General features: G+C 39.0%; 1 protein-coding gene across 1 annotated transcript in view; it reads left to right on the top strand.

Annotated features, from left to right (window-relative positions):
• VWF (von Willebrand factor) overlaps nucleotides 1-5,122 on the top strand; it is a gene marked incomplete at its 5' end in the record, with an annotated part of 144,879 nt that extends 139,757 nt beyond the window's left edge. Inside the window, 2 exon segments of the mRNA XM_079541808.1 lie at nucleotides 2,889-2,986; nucleotides 4,802-5,122. Of these exon segments, the coding sequence (XP_079397934.1) occupies nucleotides 2,889-2,986; nucleotides 4,802-4,990 (287 nt within the window). The 3' untranslated portion in view covers nucleotides 4,991-5,122.
• Nucleotides 5,123-24,152: the final 19,030 nt, after the last annotated feature.

Consider the following 24,152-nt stretch of genomic DNA (forward strand, 5'->3'; position numbering starts at 1 on the left):
CTCAGCACTGGTGAGGCTGCACCTCGATTACTGTGTTCAGTTTTGGGCCCCTCACTACAGAAAAGACTTTGAGGCCCTGGAACATGTCCAGAGAAGGGCAATGTAACTGGTGAGGGGTCTGGAGCAGCGGAGGGAGCTGGGATTGTTTAGTCTGGAAAAGAGGAGGCTCAGGGAGACCTCATTGCGCTCTACAACTTCCTGAAGGGAGTTTGTGATGAGGAGGGGTTTGGCTGCTTCTCTCAGGCAACAAACAGGACCCGAGGAAATGACCACAAGTTGTACCAGAGGAGGTTTAGGTTGGACATAAGGAAGTACTTTTTATCTCAGAGAGTGGTCAGGCGCTGGAGGAGTGGTCCACCACCGGCGGTGGTGGATTTGCTATCCTTGGCAGTGTTCAAGAGACGCCTGGATGAGGAGCTACGAGATATGGTTTAGTGCTTGTGGTAGCAATGGTAGTGGGAGGATTGTTGGACTAGGTGATCTTCAAGGTCATTTCCAACCTTGCCATTCTATGTTTCTATGATTCTTTTTTTTATAAGACAATCTCTCAGTTTTGTCCTTTTTAAATAGTAATAATAATAATAATAATAAACACAAAACTTGCAGCTCATAAAAAAAAAACAGAACATCTTGCTTGTCCTTTGTTATCTCTTTTATTTGCTCTATGCATGTGCTAATAAATAAAAGATTAGCAACGTAATAACACCCCTGGTGGAAGAAGTAAACTCTACAGAATTTGAAGCCATTGCTTGTCTGTATAAACACTGAGTTCTGGCTGTAGAAATAGAAGTCAAAAAGCTATTGAGAAAGATTGTCATCAAATGGCATAAACAGGTAATTTAGTGATGAGAGCTTTAGTATACCAGGCTTCAAGTAAGAAATGCTGAAAATCACCTATTCACAAAAATACCTTAAGATTTAAAAGATGTGTGGGGTGAGTGGACTTTACTGAGAATTCCTATCATTGTAATTTTGTAGAGAAGAAAGCCTCTTCTGAATGATCATAGCTCAATAAATATGTTTATTTAATGGTTACAGTAATTTAAAAGCTCCTTGCAATGGTAAAATTAAGTTAAATGAAATACTGCATACTGGAAAAAAAAACAAAGCATGTTAATAATTGGACAAATAATTAATTTATTCTCTCAAGTTCAAATAATAGTCTAGAGTGATTGGAGCAAAGGTTGTTTAAAGACCAGTTTCTCTTTGTATGATATGACTTGGCAGTTTTAGCTAATTAGTGTGCCAAGTGCATTGTTCCAGGTTTAAAATACTTAGGAGTGCGTAATTGAACAGGCTTATTTTCTCATTACATTTTTGCGTCAAGGGACTTCGTTATTTACAAAGGATATTCCTTGTTTTCCTCTTAAGAAATGAGTTGTATCTCTGCTTTCTACATCTTTTCTCAGCTGATCCCAATTGAATATGTCTTTGTAAGTTACAAGCAGCAGTCTTTGCAAAGGAAAAAGTCTATGAAAAAGTAAATGAGAAAACTGAAGTAATTAGGGAACAAGTCAATAAGTCAAGATTAGAAAGTCAATGAAGCTGCTGTTGAGTCTAACAATTATTTTCAGCTATGCGCACACAAGTGTGTGTTTCTCCTATGTGGACAAGTTTTATCAAGTGAAATGATTAAATCATTAAAGGAGAATTTGAAACTCCAGCAGGCCTGGAACTATGGAGGTGTTTTTTTTGTTTTGTTTTGTTTTTTGTTTTGTTTTGTTTTGTTTTGTTTGTTGGCTTGTTTTTGTTTTGCTGCTCCCCACATAACAAACATTAACTTCTGTCTAATTTCTTGTTAGATAGAAGCATAAAACTAAACATGAGGACTTAGTAACCACTAACAGCAAAAAGTACTAAAAAAACATGTATTAGATTATTTCATGGCCCAATGAGGACAGTGACAAAATTCCTATTGACCAAAACTTAGATATTTTCAGAAATGGTTCTGTAATTTTTTTTCCCTCTTCACATTGGTTTTCTGCAAAATACACCTCACATGCAAGAACTATGAAGTATTGTAAAATATAACAGCTTGAAATAGGCAAGACTGCTAGAGCTCCATGTCCCCAGCTCTAGGCAACGGTGAGGCTGAACGTATATCCTAAAAGGTCATACACACAAACACATGTACATTCTTAGAACCCTGGCAAATATGAGCAAGACCCACAGTCTCATCCTGTTTCCCTCTCTGGTTGATCAGTATGAAAGTCCTAAGTGGCCATAGATACTCACTATCTGGTGAGGGTCATCACAACCCTGCAAACCTAGACTCAGACACTGTGACCTATGGTCCAAGTGCTGATGCTTAAGCCTCCATACCAACCAAATGCACAGACTAGAGAGTCTATCATCCAAGACATCCTTAAAAATATCCTAGTGAGTCTTGTAGAACCTCTGGCTGTTCTTCCTTAGTGTACCATAACGAGTCCTACACTCTTGTAGTCAGTGACTCACCTCAGTCTATAATGTGATCTGGAGACTTGCTCCCATTGACTCATCTTGAAGGGCATCATCTCAAGTGAATGAAATATCTCTCTTGGAACAGTTCCAGGTGTAGCCAAGCCAGGGTGCTATTTTTTCTCTGGCTGAGTTACTGGGTTTCCTGGATGTGTCATCATTCCTTTACATCAGCTCACCCAATGTAGTGCTGAATCATCTTTTAAAATTGGGACACCTAATAGAAGCTACCAGAGAAAAGGCAAATATTAGTTGCTGAGAGAGTTTAAAAACAAAGCAATTAATTGAAAAGAAACATAAGAGAAACCCTGTTCTTCTGTGGAATTTTAGGAATCACTGTTGCATCATTGTAGTACAATACACTTACACAGAAAAAATTGCCAGCCAGCATTGTCAGACACTATTGTTATTTTTTTTTAACTTGGTAGGTGTGGAAGAGGAATGTCGACCAATAAGTACCAGACTGCAGTATAAGAACATCAATGGATGTGTGGGTGAAAAGGAAGTGCCTATTTCTCATTGTGAGGTAAAAAATAAAATCACCTCCCTCATTTGCCAACGCATACACCTTACCTTGCCCACTTTTTCTCTTACACAAAGAGAACTTTTGGATCACTTTACAGAGCACCAGTTTTTTTTTTGTCCTCACTGATTCACTCAGACAATGAAAACATTTTTGACACTTCCTAAAGTAATTTTGTGATGTTGAATTTTCCTTGTTTGAGCCAGCATGAAAAAGAGGAACATAATCTAATATACAAACGTGCAGTTCACAATCCTTTGCTTCCAAATGAATGGCTCTGACAAGGTTTAGTTAGAACTTGGAAGAGAATTTTCATCTGAACATTACTGAGACTGATTTTCAGATTTGTGTCTAAAATTAAAGACAAGTATCCTTCTTTAAGTTCTGAATTTGTCTTATAAGAGCAGAAATAGATATTTAGATGCATGATAATTTAAACAGGCATTGAAATTTAAGTGCTATAATTTGACTTTTGTGCTCTGTAAGCTCTGTGACTTTTCTATTATCCTGAACACTAGTGGCTGTTGTGTACTACGTGTCTTGCATGTTACCACAGTTGGACTAGAAGGTGATTTTTATAAGAAATGTTTCTGCCTATCACTCCTTGCAACTTGTAGAGCAAATTCCATTTCATATAAGAACATAGCATCCCTTCCAGATATTTCTGTCTCTCTGAGACAGGGAACAAAAGAAGGCATTCTCTTCCCTGACTGGCTTGTAGCAGAACAATTGCTCAGTTTGATAAAGATGTTTCATACAAGAACTACATGCAACAAAATGATGATGCACAAGGATGGCTGCCAAGAAGTTGGTTTGCATCCAGCCTTTAAGTTTTATCTTTAGTTGATGTAGTAGGCAAAATGAGTCTTCAAGTTGCCCATGACTACTTGGAAAAAACAGGAACAGCATTATGAGCACACGTAGCCAGGCTTTTCACACTGGTGGACCTCAATTTGCTGCACAAATCCTAATACAAATGGAAGCTTTAAAAACAGCAGTTACCTTTCATTAAAAACGAAAATAACAAAATGAACAGTGACAACAACAAAAAAACTCCTTGCTTTATCTCTTTTTCTGTCCACAGCAAATCAGTAGTAATTAACTTTTTAGCCTGTGAAAGCACAGATTTTATTTTGTTTCTGGCCACATATTGTGTAAATACTCATGCTATAGATCATAGTTTTTCTGAGCACTTCTCTCATAAAGCTATGAGTATTTTTTTTTTATTAATCTCAGAAATAAGAGTACAGAGACACAAAAATAAATGGACTCTAATAGAGCTTGATGGGGGTATTTGTTTTTACATCATGAAAACATATGTCAAAATCATTGACACATAAGTACAAATTAGAAAAGTGATGAGACAGGAAGAACAATGGAAAATAGCAATCAGAAATACAACAGTGTATTTACTTAGCATGAAGAGCAGCAAGAAACATGGCTCAGAAGCAGTTGGACTAAGTCATTCTCTGAATGTGGTTCTCATACATACAGATGAGATAATAATAGAAAAATTTTTCTTAACTACCATTTTTGGTCTGTTTAGAAGTCAACTCCACAGTCCTAGAAATATATATATATTTTTTCTTCCATAACTAGTTCCTTTACCTTTTCTTTGCTGTGCTTATGGTTGTGAGACATTATTCTTTGACTAGCATCCTACACTCTGGAACAAGATACCCATTTCTAAGTTCATGCTTTGCAGCAGGAAGCTGAACTTGAGGCAAAAAAATCATGTATGTTTTGAAGGAGAAACCTGGATCCTGATTTCACTGAGGTCTGGCACTGTTCAACCTTGGTATCTGTTTTTCTGCTTAGGGTAAATGTAGAAGCAGTACAAGATACTCCATTCAGACAGAGAAATGGGAAGACATGTGCAGCTGCTGTACAGCCATACGAACAACCACAGTTGCCATCCCAGTCCACTGTCCCAACGGCACAGTGGTACAGCATTACATCCCTTCTGCCTCTCAGTGTGAATGCAGCTTGCGGAAGTGTACAGAGTGAGTAATTTGAAGAACCTCAGTGGTTTAATCTTGAGTTTTATGACAAAGAACTTTACTGAGCAAGTCACATTTCCTCTCTGTAGCCAATCTTATCCAGTAGAATTCTACTTAATTGTATCAACATAGCAAACAATAAAACTTACTAGCACAACAGAATAATATTTTCTGACTGTTATTGCTATAGAAGTAATAAACGTTACGTTGTTCCTTCATATTCATATGGAAAGTTATTCTCATTAATACAAGAAAATACCACAGTAACTGAAACAGTTGTTCCTACCCAAAGAACGTATCACAAAGCGTTTAGTGTTGTCTTTGAAGACATTACACTTGCCTTCCCCACTTTAGACCTTAGCCACAAATAGTACACATTTCATTTTTGGCTCTTAATTCTCCCATCCTATCACTGAGTACAGTGATTATAGTGTAAGACTTCACAGTAAGAGGGAGATGTTCTTGATACAGAAACAATATTGATTATGTCTCAGGCAATCAAATATGTCTGCAATACAGATATATTTTTCTCCTTTATCTGAATGCAAAGAAATTATGTGCTAAGGACTTGTGTACTGTATGCAAATCCTCAGTACCTGTGAATGGGGCTGAGAGCTCTTAACTATTTACTTCAGTACTTCTACAGACCAGCTTGAAGAAAAAGTTCATCTGTTATCTCCCTTTATTCTACATACTAGAATTTCATCTGTTGCATTAGCTAAAAAAGAGTTATTTCAAATGTGAAATTGTCAGGGGCAGGTTTAACTTAGTTATTGCTCCCAGGAAAAAAACTAACAAGATTTAAATTTCATTTAATCTAGTCGGGTCACAGAAAAAAAAATATTTTCCAGAGAGTAATTTCTGATAGAATTTAGTGCCAGTGAAGCACTTTTATTGAGAAATACTGACTTAAAAATAAAAGTATAGAGGAGAGAACTGTTCATTTCATTTACATTTTTGAAAGACTGCCTTTCAACAAGACCTAGATAGACTGGAGAGTTGGATGGAGAGATACCTGGTTATGTTCAGTAATCAATTGTGGAGTCTTGCACCTGGGGAGGAATAACTGCATGCATCAATACAGGTGGAGAGGAGGTCTGCAGAGAAGGACCTAAGGGTCCTGGTGGACAACAAGATGGCCAGCAGTGTGCCTTGTCAATGGTAAAAACAGTATGACTGGCATGTTGAGAAAGGTGATCCTCCTCATCTACTCTGCCCTGGCAAGGCCATATGTGGAATATTGTGCCCAGCCCTGGGTGACCCAGTTCAATGAAGATGAGGATCATCTAGAAAGAGTCCAGTGGAGGGCCACAGGGATGATGAAGATCCTGGAGCCTCTCTGTAAGGCTAAGTCTGGGTCTCTTCAGTCTGGAGAAGAGAAAGCTGAGAGGGAATCTCATAGCTTTTCATAAACACCTGAAGTGTGGGAATCGGGAGCAGGCTCTTTTCCTTTTTCAGTGGCAAGCATCAGTAGATAAAGAGCAATGGGCAGAAACTGGAACACAACACAAGGAAGAATTTCTTCTCTGCCAGATTGCTAGAGCACTGAAGTAGGCTGCCCAGAGAAACTGTGAGCACTCTTTGAAGATATTCAACACCCATCTGTATGCCTACCTGTGTGACCTGCTGTAGGGAACCTGCTTTAGTAGAGGGGTTGGACCCTACAAGTCCCTTCCAACTCCTACAATTCTGTGATTCTGTGAAAAGCACAATAACCCCAGAGAGAAAAAGAAAAAACACATCCTTATTAGCACCATTCTCACTTATTGCAGTAGATCTGTCACCACTTTCCCCCCTTCCATTGTAGCTACCTCTGGATATTTAGCATCCTGACAGATGTATTTGAGTCCCCCAGGTAATCAGGTGCACAGAATCTCATCTGAAACTGTAAACAAGTAAATGTCGAACATCAGAGCCTGTAACAGAGAGGACCAGAGCAAAGGAGTACGTAGAAGGTATAAGGTAATACCTTCATCTTCCTCTTGCCATTACTTCATTTCTGTTAGGACCTTCACCCAGACTGACCTTCTTTAGCTTGCAAAAGCTGGAAGGATTGCAGTCAAGGGCTTCATAGGTTCAGACAGATCTTCTAATCAGATAATTGTATAAGTCTAGCTTATTGGCATGGAAAGGACACACAAGGACATCCACAGGACAAAGACGGAGCTACTGTCTTCTGCAACCTCTGAAATACCAGAAAAGCACAGCTAGTATTTTCATTAACTGCAAAGCGGATAGATAATATTTAATTAAACGTCTGTCCAACAAACAAGCAAACATTCCTGTCTTTATTATTTCTAATTCATTTAACAAGAGCTAATATTCTGGAGAGAAACAAACTAAAATAAAAATGTCAACCTTCTAACTAGAGTAATTTTTATTTTTCTTCAAGGAGAGCCAAGAGATTCATTGAAAAACTATATATAGATTCAAACTCAAAGTAGCTATACTTCAATACAGTGGGAACAACAGAGCTGTGTTAAAACTTTATGCTCATTCAAGAATGACCCATATTACTTGGCTTTCCTTCACCTTCCTCAGCTGCAAGTTTACTTTCATGTCTATGAAAGTAATGCATGTGCCAGTATATGAACTAAAATGGGCATACAGTAATGAGAACTCAGTGCTTTTGTCTTGTAGAATAGAATTCTGTGGATTTTTGTATAGCTAATACTTTTATTTATGAGGTCTAGCTAATGCCAGTGCATTCCAAGCAAAGCCAAGGCACTGTTGTGCTTGATGTACAATGCTAGAAGAAGCATCTCCCTTGAAAACTGTTTCATAGAGGCAGACAAGTGAGAAAGAGCAAGAGGAAGAAAACGTTATAGCATCTCACTCAATAGACTGAGAAGGCACAGATTTTTGGCACTGACTTGCTGACATGAAAAACTAGCTTTTCCAGGCAGCCTATCCCAGAAGAGCTCTTTCTGATAATGGTGCCAGGAAGGGCTGCAGAACAGATCATCTTGATGAGATCACATGGCATGTGCATGATAACAGGGATCAGGCCCAGCTAGCATTGGTTTATGGAAAGAAAGTCTTGCTTAACCATCCTGGTCTTCTATGATTGAGTCACTTACCTGGTGGATGAGGGAAAGGCTGTTGATGTAGTCTACCTAGAATTCAGCAAAGCCTTTGACACTGTCTCCACAGTAGTCTACTGGAAAAGCTGGCAGCCCATGGCTTGGGCAAGTGCATTCCTTGCTGGATAAAGAACTGACTGGAGGGCTGGGTACAGAAAGTGGTGGTGAATGGAGTTTAATCCATCTGGTGATCGGTCATGACTGGTATTCCCCAGCGGCCAGTACTGGGGCCTGTCTTGTTTAATATCTTTATGGATGACAAGGGAATTGAGTGCACCCTCACGATGTTTGCAGATGACAAAAATCTGGGAGGAAACATTGATCTGCCTGAGGGTAAGAAGGCGCTGAACAGGCTGTATTGCTGGCTAAGTCCAAAGGGATGAAGTTCAACATGACCAAGTGTTGGATCCTGCACTTTGGCCACAACAACCTCTTGCAATGCTACAGGTGTGAGTCAGAATGACTGGAAGACTGTGTGGAAGAAATAGGTCTGGGAGTGCTGGTTGGCATTCATCTGAACATGAGGCAGTAGTGTTCTCAGGTAGTCAAAAGGCCAATTGCATTCTGGATTGTGTTAAAAATACAGGATTAGGGAGGTGATCATCCCCCTGTACTAAGCTCTGGTGAAGCCATACACTGTATACTGTATATTGGGCCCCTCACTACAACAAAGACGTTGAGCCCCTAGAGTGTGCCCAGTGAAGAGCAACGAAGCTGTTGAAGGGTCTGGAGCACAAGTCTTATGAGAAAGGACTGAAGGAACTTGAATTGTTTAGTCTGAGAAGAGGAGACTCAGGGGCGACCTTATTGCTCTCTACAACTACCTGAAAGGAGCTTGTGGTGGAGTGGGAGTCAGCCTCTTCTTTCACATAGCTAGTGATAAGACTAGAGGAAATAGCTTCAATTTGTGCCATGGGGAGTTCAGATGAATATTAGCAAAAAATTCTTCCCAGAAAGAGTGGTCAGGTAATGGAACAGGACTGCCCAGGGAGGTGGTAGAGTCACCGTCCTTAGAAGGCATTCAAGAAACATTTAGATATGGTATGAAGGATCATGGTTTAATGGGGAAATATTGGTAGATGGACAGTTGGACTAGATGATCTTGGAGGCCTTTTTCAATCTTGGGGATTCTATGATTCTATTAAATAGATTTGCATTCCCTCCTTGCAGGTTACTAATGCCTTTTGCACAGCCCAGTTTCATCGTACAATTAACACTTACTTGCAAAATCTAGGCTTTGAGGAACATTATCTTTAACTTGCAGATACATCTTGCAAGTCTTGTTTTGAGCCATCTTTGGCTTTCCACCAATGTTTCATCTCTCATCACTTTAGACCAGTTTGATTGGCAGACATGCTACAAGATAGGTTTATATGAACAGTAAATGGATTTGGGGAGGAGTCTTTATAAAGCTTCTTTATTATTAAAAGTATGTAATATCTCTGGTAATTTTCACTAACTTCTAAGATCCTCTACAGCAGGTGATACACAATTTAGTGCATTGGGATTATTTTTTGCAGTTTTGCACTATCGATTATCACCATACTCACCTACCACAGTAAACAATGTTGTTCAGATATGATTTTCTCTAATGAAAATGGTCCTAAAACAACCAACAAAAAGCGAAACTCAAACCCATCTTCATTTTAACCAACTGGATATTGTTTTCAATCATATTGCCTTCTTTGTATATTATTTATTACCTGTACTAGATGTATTATATAATATGTATATATACACACATATATATAATATATATTATATAAGTATGTATGAAATACATACTTGGAGCACTTTGCCCAAGAGGAGAGGCTGAGGGAGTGTGAGCTATTCAGCCTGGAGAAGGCTCTGTGGACACCCAATAACAGCCTTTCATTATCTAAAGGAGGCCTGTATGAAAGAGGGGGATAGAATTTTTAACAGAGTCTGTTGTGATAGGATAAGGAGAAATGGTTTCAAGTAAAAGAAAGAAGATTCATACTGGACATAAAAAAAAGTTTTATATGATAAGGATAGCGAAGCACCACAAAGGTGTTGAATACCCCTCCCTGTGGACATTCAAGGTAAGGCTGGACAGGGCTCTGAGCAACCTTATCTAGCTGTAGTTGTCCCTCTACATTGCAGGGGAGCTGGACAAGATGACCTTTAAGGATTCCGTCCAATCTAATGATTTTACAGTTTTATGAAATACAGGTGTACACCTGTACAGTTCTGGTATTCGATCAAAGTGATCAAGCAAAGAGGGATTCATTTGCTCAAATGGATGAGGTACTCATATAATTAAAAAACAACAACAAAAAAAAACAAACAAAAACAACAAAAACAAAAAAACAGGCATCATCTCAAAACTAGTGTCCATGTGTTTGTATGCAAAGAAGCATCCTTCCTGGTAGAGAACATCACATACCAAAGTTTTTAATTTTCATTTTTTTTAATTTCTGCAATCTAATACTTTCAAGAATAATCACTTCAGAAGCTGTGGCATTCAGGATGCCTACTGCTTCATAACTGTCTCTAAGTGAAGTTCCAAGATTAACACAAGATGCTATAGCAGGGTGAGAAGGAAAAATATTTAATATCTGTTGATGTATTACTTAGAAATGCCATTCCAAATGAAGAAATGAAGAAAAATGATATGATTTAACCTTTTAGTATCTGAAGACATTATTCTACGTGAATACTAAAGCAAGCATTAAAAAGTTATCTGTAACATCTAATGTACTCATCTTCCCTTTCTCACCAAGAGAATGACTAATCATTATTTCTCTGCTTTTGTCACTGTTAAAATGTAGCACAAAACAGTTAAAATGTAGCACAGAACTAACCTGTTAAGACATAGTCAAAAATCCTGACCCCCCTGCCTTTTAGATAAAATCAGGAATGTGGTATGTGTCCAGGTTACAAATAAAACTGTTAAAGTGGCACTTCAATTGAGCTGAAGTAAACCTATTAACAGGATGAAATTTTATGTCATCTCTTTAGTCTGCCTGAAACATTCATTAGAAAGACAAACACCAGATTACAACAAACACATGTATTTCTCTGGCTTTCTGGGGAAGTTTTACAACACCTGGGCCAAGTACTGGGATATGACAACTTGCACTGCTTCCCATATAAACACACTGTGATAATTCAGTTATGGTATACATATATGATTTGCATCATTCTTCTCTCTGTAATATAAATGCCCAGTATTCAGAAAGCTCACAACACAATATGCAATCCCAATTTGTATGCCACTGGAAATACTGTATATTATTGTCATTAAACAAATCCACTTCCCCCTCTTTCACTAAAACAGACAAACAGACCTAAAACTGTTGTAGTGACATAGGTAAAGTTGAAAGAAGATAAAGATTTGAATGCCGTATAATTTCAGCTTCTTCCAATGACTGTTAAAAAATATAAGTCCTTTCTTAGAAGGTCAGTAACAATTTTGCACCTGTGGGAATTAAATGTTGTTTCTGCATTAGAATTGAATATATATATATATTCAATATAAACATATATAAAATATAAACTATATATATATATATATATATTTATTTCATTGTCTCCGCTGCCATAGTTCTTTTTGGGAGTCTTTTTACTTTATTTGGGGGGGTCTCTGATAGTTTGGCTCACTTATCCTCTACACGAACCTTCTCTAGGAATGCACGTTCAGTATATAAGAGTATATATGTATATTCTATCATATACATTGGGAGAACATCCTGCACGAAAAAACAGAGAACAAGCCATGGCATGCCCTGAAGAGACATTGGGAAGGCTTGGCATCACCCCCGCCCCCAGTGCTCTTTGTTTAATGAAGACCTTGAAGAAAATCACCATATCAATACAAGGAAAGCACTGAGACATCTTGGAAACAACAGGATGGCTACTGGCTGACACTACATAACAACAATTAGCAAATGTAAACTTTGATAAAATTGTGGAGTACCCAGCCAATGGGGAAACAGGGGAGGGGGATAGGCAAAGGCAGAAACAACGTATAAAAAGCTGTCATTGTGTCCTGAGGGATGCTTCTGCTTGTGGGACATCCGCCATTGCAATCGCAAATAAAATCTGCTTTTATCAGATACCGTCCTGACAAAAATTATTTGGATATTTCCAACACACCCAACACATAATTTAAATCAAAGGTTGAAGGCTAAGTAAGTTTGATCATCTGGTCTGACTATATACTTAATTAGAAAATAATCCCCTGATTTTTTTCACGCATGAATGACAGAACAGCATCCAAGCAGTGTAGCCTCCAGGCAGTAATTTGAATATAGCTGGGATACAACCTTATTAAAAGCTTGCCACACTTACCTCCTCTGTGAAAGCACTACAAAGCTCTGAAGATACAGAAACTCCTACGCATAGAAACCACTCCCAGATAATTTTAATCCTTGAAATAACAGCTTTCTCGGAGTATTGCAGAGCCCCATTTTTTTTTTCCTTTCTCTATTCAGCTGCCTTCTGAGGAGTTAGGAGAAAATGTTATGTTTCTTGTTGAGGTATTAAGGAACATGAGGAAAAGATGCTGAAGTTCGAGCAGAGAATTTCAATGGCTTCTCCTGTCATAGGAATTTTGCCTCCACCTCCCCCCACAGTTTTTTTCTGTGATGGTAATAACCAAAACAGAAGGTCTGGCTAATTAGTTTCAGTCTGTGGTTTGCTTAAAGCAGGATCAAGCAAGAATGGAAATAGCTGCTAGCTTGACACAGCTTAAGCCGGTGCAGAAACAGATTGTGCACATGATCAGCACAGCCACATCCTATTAGCATTGCTGCAACTAGAAGCTAGAAGCCAAACCTCTCAACGAGATGGAAACTCAAGTATCTGGTAAGTTTTTTCTCTGCTTCACTGTTAATTGCTGCCTATGAATATGAATAGATCGGGAACAGAGAAGGGATAACTTTGAAAGGAGTTTAGTGTCTTCTTTCAGGGCATTTTCAAAAACAGAAAAGAACTATATATATATATAAAAGAAAAGTTTGTGGCACAAGTTACATACAGCTCAGAGACAAAACATGCAGAGTTTGCTTCTTTTAAAGTTTCAGGACTGCAGCTGTGGGGAAACATCATGACCCATTTGAAAAAGACAGTTATGATGGAAATGCTGTACCTCTGCTGCTTTCCTCTGAGTTTGCCTTATTGCAGTGCAACTTGGGGAAATAGCAATATCCTTTTATTAGAAAACAGTGTGCAGAAGTGAGCTTTTAGTTCCTATAGGCAAGGAATAAATCTGTTCAGTGTGTAAAAGCTTTTGTGTTTAAGTTTCTAGAATACAAGTTTTAATGATGTTCCATGATAATATTGTGGCACTCTACTGCTACAGGTCAGAACTCTGTAGTTGTTCCCAGGTTAGCTCATTATTTCTGAGACTTGTAGGTTTGCTGTGAATTTTGAACTATCACGATTCTCATGGAGTCCTGCTGTATCTTTATTTTCCCACCCAGTCCTCTTCATAAAATTATTTGCATACCAAGTCACAGAGTGCAAACAACTATTAGAAATAAGACTTGCCTTTGTAACATTACTTCAGTGCCCCTTTGCTATCCCCAGTCCTTCACTTTTTGATTTAACCCTGATACATACTTAGTGTTGGAAAAATCAGGTGCTTTCTGTAACCTTAAAGAAGGATTAGGAAGAAAAAAGAAAAAAAGAAAAAAAGAGATCAGAGCCTGTGAAGTTTTACACACAAGTTATTATAAAGATACAGCTCAATTAGCTCTTCAGTTAATGCTACTACTCACAAAGTGGCTCAGGTTTTTAGCTTGTACTTTTGCTTCCCACATCTTTCTTCACAACTCTGCTCTGTTTCCTATATTCCTTGCGACTGATGTTCATATTCTTCTATCCCTTAAACGACTCTCATAGTATGTGCCTGAGGCAAATGTGTACCTACGCTAACTCAGGCTGTTCTTCCTGCTCCTAATGTCAGAGGTGACCGCTCCTGTATATGAGGGTCTACCAAAGGTGTGCAATGCCTTTACATTTGTGTGATGTGCGGAATCAAACTCTGTAACCCAAGTAAGATTACAAAGCAGGTATGGTTTATTCAGTGCTACGCAGACACCAGATGCAAGGGGGATCATTCCACCTAACTTGTACAACATAGGGCAAAAGTTTGGTACCGATATAGGCCAAAGTAATACATAATCAATGATTTTCCTGGAATTTGTATACACATTCATTACATTTCCGAGAATGCATCAGCATATGGCCCCCCCCCCTCTTACACAAGCACTGTGGGCAGTGGAGGTCTCCTAGTGGTCATGGAATGAAGGCTTATTGGCTTCAACAGAAGTAACCTGATCCTGATCCGTTCCTTGTGTAATGTTTCTTCAAGTTTACAATAGAGTTTTGAGATGTTCTTTTCTTATCTGGCCTCACATCCTGCTTACCTGCACTCCTATACAATGGTTAACCCTTATCTTCTCCTCTCCTTACTCACGTTCCTATACAATGGTTAACTCTCAGTTTATCCTTTCCTAACTCATATGTCTGTTACTAGAGTTATTTGGGCAGGTCCATAACAGCAAGGATCTGTGTTCCTACTTTCCTGCTACTGTCTGTCTGAGGTGCTTCTGTGTCAGACCCTGATAACTCTGGCCCTGATCCTGACCAAAACCTGCTACTCTGCATCATGTTGATGGTATCACTCACTTCTTTGCTCCATTACAGACTGATCTTAGCTCACCTTACCCTTATGGAGCAAGCGTGACTTGCTGCTACCTGCCACGTTTCTTCTTAGGTTTCTCTTTTTATGAGCATTGTTATTATTTGCGTCAGTAACACTTCAAAGAGTCAGTGCTCTCTTTCTAAGACTAAGTGACCAGGCTAGTGGATGAGGAAAAGGCTGTCAACACAGTCTAGCTGATGGGGCCTCATAAAAGCGGAGTAGAGGAGGACAATCACTTCCTTCTCCCTGCTAGCCACTCCTCTTTTAATGCAGGCCAGAGCATAGTTGCACTTCTGGGCTGCAAGCACACACTGCTGGCTCAAGTCCAGTTTCTCACCCACCAGGACCTCCAAATCCTTCTCCACTGAGCTACTCTCAAGGAGATCTTTGCACAGTTTGTGTAAATACCAAGAAGGTCAATGGCATTCTGGCTTGTACGAGAAAAAGTGTGGTCACCAAGACTAGAGGTGATTGTCCCTCTGTACTCACTACTGCTGAGGTTCCACCTCAACTACTGTGTTCACTACAAGAAAGACAGTGAGGCCCTAAGGCATGCCCAAAGAAGTGCAACAACGCTGGTGAATGTTGTGGAGCACAAATCTTATGAGGAATGGCTGAGAGAACTGGAATTGCTTAGTCTGGAGAAGAGAAGTGTCAGGCTTTCTACAACTATCTGAAAGGAGGTTGTAATGAAGTGATAGGACAAGAGGGAATGGCTACAGGTTGCACCCAGGGAGATCCAGGGTGGATATTATGAAAAATTTGTTCTCCAGACGAGTGGTAGTGAACTGGAACAGGTTGCCCAGGGAGGTGGTAGAGTCACTGTCCCTAGAGGTTTTCAAGAAAAGAGAAAATGTGGCACTTAGGAGCATGGGTATGGCAGTGATGGTCTAATGGTTGATGATCTTAAATGACTAGATGATCTTAGTGGTCTTTTCCAATCTTAATGATTCTATGATTCTATAAAACATAAGAGTATGCTGGCACATTTCTAGAAAAAGAAATAAAAAAGAGATTGAAGAAAGGAATATGATCAGACTTTCTGGTCCAAGCACTTTAGATAGGATATGGCAATGGGAGTTTGCTTTTCATTTCTATAGAGGGGGGATCTGGCACATAACTTGCATTTCAAGAATTATTATTCGGTTTAAAGTTATTTGATTACAGTATGATCTGCTTTTGAAAATTCGGATGTCAGCTACAATATATTGCATTAATTCTTCCAGGAAGAGATTTTCCATGTCTTTTGAATAGTCTGATGTCTCTTTCTAGGTTATTCTTATCACTACTTCTTTACAAACGGTGTTTGTGAACGGTGTAGTGGAATACATGAATTAACAATGACAGTTTTGAAGGTATGGCTTGATTCTTGGATGTTCCGATGTGTAGCCAGGAGTTAAATTTGATAATCCACATGAGTCTCTTCCAACTCAGGATAGTCTGTGATTCTCTGCTTTTGAGGTAATCCTGATATATTTGGAGCATTGTTTTTTTTTTTCTTTTTTTTTTTCCTTGAAGTTCAGATTATATGCAGGTATATTTACTCTCTTTTTTCCTACTCTTTCCTTTCCTTCATTGTCATATCACAACACATATCTCTGTGGCGTTGAAGAGGTGACATTATTACTTGTCTTGCATGTTCTCCGAAAATATCTCTGTAGGCTTGATCACTCGTACAGATATCAGCGTTCTAGGTTTATGTACATCCTGCATGCTCAGTTGGTGCTTAGATGTTGAACCAGGTGTCCTCCATCAGTTATTTCAGCACCTAGCTTGATCCAGAATTATGGTCACCATCTATCAAGAGTAAGGCTTTGAGCGTAGCCAAATACTGGCCTCATTTTCAACGTGAGCTAGGCCTTGAGAGCAACAGCCAGACCAAAGGAGGAAACACTGTCACAGGTTGGAGGAAGAGGTGGGAACTAGAGACAGAAGACATCATTTTTCAGATTTGCTACTTCTGGTTTCTACCAAAAGACAAGAGATCTAGAATTGCAGGCTGCAGATTAGGTGTTTATGGAGAGCTTTTCAAACTGTAGACGGCAAGCACAAAAAACATCTTTGAGGGAGAAGGCAGAGTAGGGAAAATATGGGTCTGCTGTGGAATGTTGCGGGGTGTGTTGAGAAGGCATAGCTACTGAACATCTTCTTTGATGCAGCCTTTATGTGCAAGGCTGTCCCTTGAGAATCCCAGGCTCTGGAGATAATAGAGAGAGTCTGGAGAAAGGAAGACTTCTACTTGGTTGAGGAGGATCTGGTCAGAGAATTTACAGCCAGAATGAATGCAATTAACTCCATGGGTCCCTATAAGATGCGCCTTTGTGTTCTGAGAGAGCTGGTAAGAGTGATTGCTAAAACTCTTTCTACCATCAGGAGAGGTCCCTGAAATCTGGAGGGATAGCCATTGTCACTCCATCCTTCAATAAAGTGAAGAAGGAGGATCCCAGCAAGTACAGGCCAGTCTGCCTCACCCCTGTCCCAGAGGTTGTTGTTCCATTACAACTTGTTCAGGATGCTATTTTTGGGAAATTAGTGTAAAATAAGGTAATCAGGAGAAGTCAACATGAATTCACCAAGGGGAAATCATATTTTATCAATCCTGTAGCCTTCTATGATACACCAGCTGTGTAGATAAGAGGATAGCAGTGGGTGTTGTGTAACTTGACTTCAGGAAAGGCATTTGACACTGTTTCCCATAACATCCTTGTAGGTAAGCTCAGTATGCACTAGGCTCTCCCGGTCCCGCATATTTGCCTTAGCTTGTGCTTTTGCCAATTCTACCCAGGTGAGAATGCCTCAATGTCAACTTTACTCTGTTCAGCAGCTTTCTTTGTGAAAAACAACTTATCCTACACTACATACAGAAATACTGGAAACTTATACTGCAAAAGCACAATCTACCTCTCACATGTTGAAACTAGAGCTAATTGCTTGCTAAATGTCTTCCCTGAAATCTGTTGTGGGAGTACCTTGTCCTTGGAAGCCATTTGAAATTTTAGGGTATTTGACTGAAGGGAAGACTCAAAGAATATTTTTCTAAAATGAGTGTAGACCTTCAATGTATGCTTTCCAGTTGGAAATCAAGATACACTCTACTATTGTTCTGTGGGGAGTAGCTGTGGTGTTTTCGTGTGTGTGTGTACATGTACACCACAAAGCTATGCATAAGCTTATGTATGAATGAGTATGTGCATGTATACACACCTAACTTAGAATCATAGAATACCCAAGGTTGGAGAAGACCTCCAAGGTCACCTAGTCCCTAACCGTAGTCCAACCACCTACCTACCTCCAATATTTCTCCACTTAGTACAACATCTAAACATTTCTTGAACATCTCCAAGGATGGTGTCACAACCACCTCCCTGGGCAGACTGTTCCAGTGCCTGACCACTCTTTTGGAGGAAAAAAAGAATCTTTCTATTTATACCAATTCCTCTACAATATTTAAAGAATGAGAACAAACAAGCCAGATATCATAAAGGCTCTCAGAGTAAAATATTGTGCAGCATCTAAAGCACAATATCCTGAAGAGCCTTAGTACGATAGGCAAGCACTCTGTCAAATGTGGAAGCCATTCAGATCATTTTGGTTCAGTTAGTTTGATTCAGAAAGATGAAAACTTTCTGTGTGAATGGGAATCTTCTAAATTCTGACATGGAATCTACAGTTTTGTCTAAAAAGTTATTCTGAATCAAAGTCCCTGCCTGTCTTACCTACTTACCAGTGTTAACCTCACATTTGTGACACAGTTTGTGAAGGCTGGGAAGCATAATAAAAATTAAATCATTGTATTATGAATGAGCTGCAGATATGTATGTGTTTTTCCCTTGACCCAGCTAAAATGACTAGGAAGTAAAAAGGTCTTTCAGCAACTGTGCTTAAAGTTCTTGTAAGATATTCCATACTTAAACTGAAAATACTTTGCATAGCCCCTGGGAATGAAAGCTTCACTAATTAATCATTTGCCTTTGAGTTTCCCTTGTAGCATCATTATGTGCTCCAATGAACTAAAACACTAAGTCTCCTTGCGAAATCAGAAAAGGAAGACTGGTGAGCCAATCTGCTGCATGGTTCAAATGTTGCAGAACACTAATCTGTTACTAACAGGAAACATAAGAATAATCATGACTTTCAGGGGAAACCCCCACCCCTCAAGCATTTCCTTCTTTATCATTTTACTGACGCCTCTTTTTCACACAATAGCAAGTAAGTAGTTTCAATTGCTGTGGTTTAATCTAGCAAGCACCTGAACACCACACAAGCCTTCACTCACTCTCTCCTCTTCCTCAGTGGGATGGCGGAGAGCATAAGAAAAAAAGGTGGAACTCGTAAGCTGAGATAAAAAAAAGTACACATGACAACAGAAAAGGAAGAGAGAAATAACAGTAACAACACTAATTATGTATGTGCATATATATATATATATAAAATAAGTGATGTACATCAGTTTCTCAGTATCTGCTGACCCCCAGTCAGCTGCAGCCCCTCCTAGCCAAGTTGCCCATAGAATTATAGGTTTTTTTTCCACATGATGTCATATAGTATGGAATATCCCTTTGGACTTTTCAGGTCAGCTGAAAAGTCCTGGTTCTGACCCTGCCCAGCTCCCCTGCTCCCAGCTCCCCAGACTCCATGATGGCAGGACAATGTAAGAAGCTGAGAAACTGAAATATCCTTGGCTCTGTAAGGCACTAATCAACAACAGCTAAAACTGATGTGTTATCAACACTTTTTTTTCTAAGCTACATAGCATCGTACCAGACATTATAAAGATTACTAAGTCTGTACCAGCTAAAACCACAAAGAATCTGTATTGAGGGTATAGAAGATTACACAGTGCCTGCCTTTGACTGTTGAAAAATTTAAGAAATTCAAAGATTAAGAGGAAAATCTGATTTCTGGACACTTTTTAGCAATTCTCCTCCCTCCATCCCAAAAGAGAGGAATATGCAGAGTTTAGTTATCACCATCTTCAAGAATGATTCTTTCAGATTTTCCTTAAATTATTTTAATTAGATGAACTCTGCACAACTCTGTTGGTTTCCTGCATACAGTTCTCTCTCCAGTTCTTTCTCTTTTGAAATGCTGTTTAGGTTCACTGATTCTGCCACCAGTTAGAAGTTTCAACAGTGTAGAAGAAGAACTGTTCTGTCTCATGAACACTAAATGAGAGTGAGAATTATTCCTGCCTTCAGACCTGCCTAATCTCCACAAGGAAGGTCTGGAGGAAACTGCTGGAATTTCCCAGCACTTACTTATGGGATACAAGGATCCTGACACAGCTCCTAACACAGAGTAGCAAATGCCATAGGACATTTCCTCTTAGACTGGAAAGTAACTACATTATCTGTTTGGTTTTTTTTTTTTTTTTTTTTTTTCCCGCCTTACGCAGAAGAATTTAATTGCTAGGATTGTTTACTAAAAAGGTAAGAAGAGTGGGGCTAGACATATGAAGCAAATGGGTCATCTCTTTGGTAGAATACACTAGTACTTGAAAGACCAAGCCATAATTCCTGAACCCAATAAGCATCTCAAATAAACTATTGGTAAAAAACCAGGCGATTTTCATTTACAGCTATGGTACCACTAGAGGGGGAAAGAATATGAAACATCAGTACATTACACAGGTTTCTGTACCCATTACTTTTTACCTTTATTCTTGCATAATATTACTGACTCTGTTGACTGCATTTGAATCCTGTAATCCTGTAATCAAAAATTATTCTACTCTATTGTTATTGTACAATTCTGTACAGCAGAGATACAGTTACTAATTACACTGGTAGTGAATAGGGAATGGCATGCAACTACTGCCCCCCTTCAATTATGCTGCCTTGTGACCATGGCATTCTTTTGTACTGGAGATGGGAAGCACACCTAAAACTAAAATTCTCATGACATTAGTCCCTCAGAATAACTCCAGAAGTTGAGTTCTTAGTAGAGAATGACTTAGCCAGAATCTTCTATCTGAATGAACTAGATTTTGATCATGTTATACTATAACTGAAACATGCCGCCTTCAAGACTAGCTGTAAGTCATAAGCAAATGTGACTCACTTCAGTTCTAGTGATTTAGTTTCCATGCAGCATGAATGGTTCACCCAGAGAGCCCTGATGCAATCACAACATACAGCTTCCTCATGTTTAGGAGGGAGGTCCGTGGCTAGTTGCAGTACACTTAATTTCCAGGATCTAATTTTGTGATTAAAGGAGGAGTGCAATGATACTGAACAATCAGGATAGTACTGAACTAAATGCAGCACCTGCTATTCCTCTGCAGTTGTAGGTATTCTTCTCTAAATCATCTAGTTCAGTATCTGAAGTCTAATAGTGTTCATTAATTGTCCTACTTCCTATTCCTTTAGGAAACCACCTGCACAAAAGCCCTATTTATATAACACTAATCAATTCTCATTCCTCAAGTCTGAACAGGCAGAAGGCAGCAACATCATCAAGAGGGTATTTCTTGGGATACAACAGCAAATACCTAACAGTTCCTCAAAACAGGCCTTCCTTGTACAGCAGCGGGATCAGTGGATCTTTAGAAGCACCTAGCTGTGTGGATACTGACTGCAGTTCTGTAAGTAGGATTTTATGTTCATTGACATAACTCTAATAACTTTGGGAAGAAGAAAAGGTTTGGAGTAGGATGAGCAGAGTATGATGCATTCCTTCTCCGTTAGGCAAAACCAAGCTGTACTGAGAAAAGTGACTGCTAGTAGACATATCCTACAACTTTAGATAGTTCACTAGGTTCTTGTATTGTAATTTGTGTCTTAATAATGGGTGTTCCAGTGGTATCACCAAGATTCTATTGAGTATTTACTGGAGTCAAAATTTTTTGAAAAAGAATAGAGAGGTTGCTATTACCTTGGTGAAGGAATAGATTTGCAGGTTGATGACAGAATCGGCTATCCCTCTTCAAAGTGTGGGTCAACACATACCCAGGTGTTAATGTGAACAAGATTGGAACTGGGGTGGCTACAGCCTTCCTATCAAAGCCAGTGTAAGAGGAGAGATCTCCTGAGGTATGTATGTAGTTATAATATTTTCTATTAGAGGATTAGAACTCATTAAATGTGGATCCTACCGTCCCATATTCTTTTTGCTTGGTGTGCTGATTACTTATCTTGGAAATATTATGAAGCAATGAATCTGGGACTGAAAATAGTAATTTAGAACACTCTTAACTTCTAGAATGGCTATGAGAAAGATCTTGATGGCTCTTGCAGAAATTTTGCAAATTGCAACTTACTTGATAAGTTTTTCTTTCTAATAAGGTCTTCCTGTGCCAAACATGTGAAGTGGTGCGAATTTAGAGCAAAAAAAAATATTTGACAAAAATTTATGGGAATTTTGTCCTGTTCTCTTAGCAATAGAAACCTGCAGTAATTGGGATGGCATTTTGCTGCCAAAAGTCTGTAGTGAGGAAGCATCAAGAGTCAACAGGAGAGGGAGAGGAGGAGAAGGGCACAATGGTATCTCCTCATCCTTTTATTTTGTGTAACTCCAGCAACACCTAATGTTGCTATAGTGATCTGTCACGTGACTGGGATGTGGCAGCTGACTGCACACGGGTAATAAACAAGAAAATCTGCTAGCGACTTTCCATGTTCTTTAACTTCCTTGTTTCTTCTCCTGTGTTTTTTTTTGGTGAATCTCATTTCTGCTTGCACTTGCCCATAAGGGAGGAGCCAGTGTTTAGAGTTCATCTTCTCTAGATACAGCTAAACATTGCATTGTGCCAGTAAGCAGGAGGTGGTGACATCATCACTTCTGTGTTGTACTGTGTGAAACTGGAAGGGAACATATTTTTCTTCATTGTGGCACAGATGGATCCAGAAGTTTTGCGTGGGCTGCCTGTGAGTACTTTATGAAAATGAATCGAACAAGGACATGGGGAATTGCAATAAAATGCTATCTCCCCAGCAGATTTATATTCTGTCAGAATGCATTGCTGAGTGTAAATTTATATGTGCCTAGAGGGACTGTCTTAATGCAGTACACATAAGTTTGAGATAAGTGTAATGTGTGCGACAGATTATCTGGTGATAATTTCAGGAAAGAAAGGATGGAGTGTGCACATTAAAAAAAAAAATATTTAGAGATATGGTGATTGAAAGCTGCTTTGTGGGAAACTGAGATGTGAAGGGAAACAATGAAAATCAGGTTTTTGGGCGATATTAGCAACATGTGCATTTATATAATGTCTTGAAGTATTCGTGTTGTGTTAACAAATGACTGCAAAAAGTAAGTTTGGTTAACTTTGAAGTGCTACCACTACATGTAATAGAAGGGGAGGTAGGGAAGAGAAAGGAATTTTTAACAGTACTTGTCAGTATTTTACTTGTATAGAAACCTGTGGGAGCCATAAAAAGCTGGATTTATGGGTTGATTGATCTGAATTAGTGTGACTCTATTTATTTGCTTTTGTGTAGTTCCCCAGTCCCAGGAGAGCTGTTGTCATGGTAATGAATGGCACTGTAGAGAGTTAGGTGAAGGGTTTTAAGATACAGCATTGAGCAGGATGTGGTGGTTGTTAAAAATTTGAAAGATATACAAGCTACCTTAGTGAAAGAATTGGAAGTTAATGCCTAAAATCTAATTTCAGTGTTCAACAAATGTACATCAGATTTGCTGTCTCTGCAGGGGGTGGGGTTAGAACAGAAGTAGTTCCATGCCAGGATTTGTACAGAGGGGAGAAGATGGCAGAGGCAGTCCACAGTTGAGTAGAACGTAAGTGATCTTAATGTCATTGATTTAGTCGTTGATTTTCTTTTGCAGTGCTGCTGTTCAGTCACATACTCTTCTCTTATTAAAATACACATCAACTGTATTTTCTCTCTAATCCCTGGTATTTGCCAAATAATCTGTGTCCAGCTCTGCCCTTCTTGCCCTTGCACTACTTGGAGGAACATTTTCATGTTCTGCCTTGAATCAGTTTTTTCTTTTCCTTCTTGCACAAATTTGTCTGATTCTTTTCCAACTTTCTTCCCCAGTTCATCCTTTTCTATGTCATGAACTGTAATGTGATTCCTTTTTCTCAAACTTCAATCCCATTTTAAAATGCTGATGTAGTCTCCTATGTCCTGTTTATACAGAGGCCAAAGAGACAGTGCAGACATACCTGACCATACCAGCACATCAGAGGGGTAGCTATCTTGTACATTTCAAGGAGCAAGATAAAGCTGCTATATTTAGGCACTCCTATATGTTTGCAGTCAGAGGATGTCAACATGACCTAATCTGAACAATAGGGTAACAAGTTTATAGCTCATTTGTATTCTCAATCTCCAATTTTTACTCTGCTCAACTAGTACTTTTAAAAACCTGTGTAAATTCAGACCCAAGGTCTGGCGTCTCCTTGGACTTTTTGGTTTTCCATCCATGTATTTCCATCCCAGATTATA

The sequence above is a fragment of the Tetrao urogallus genome (assembly GCF_951394365.1).
Source record: "Tetrao urogallus genome assembly, chromosome: 1".
NCBI lineage: Eukaryota > Metazoa > Chordata > Aves > Galliformes > Phasianidae > Tetrao > Tetrao urogallus.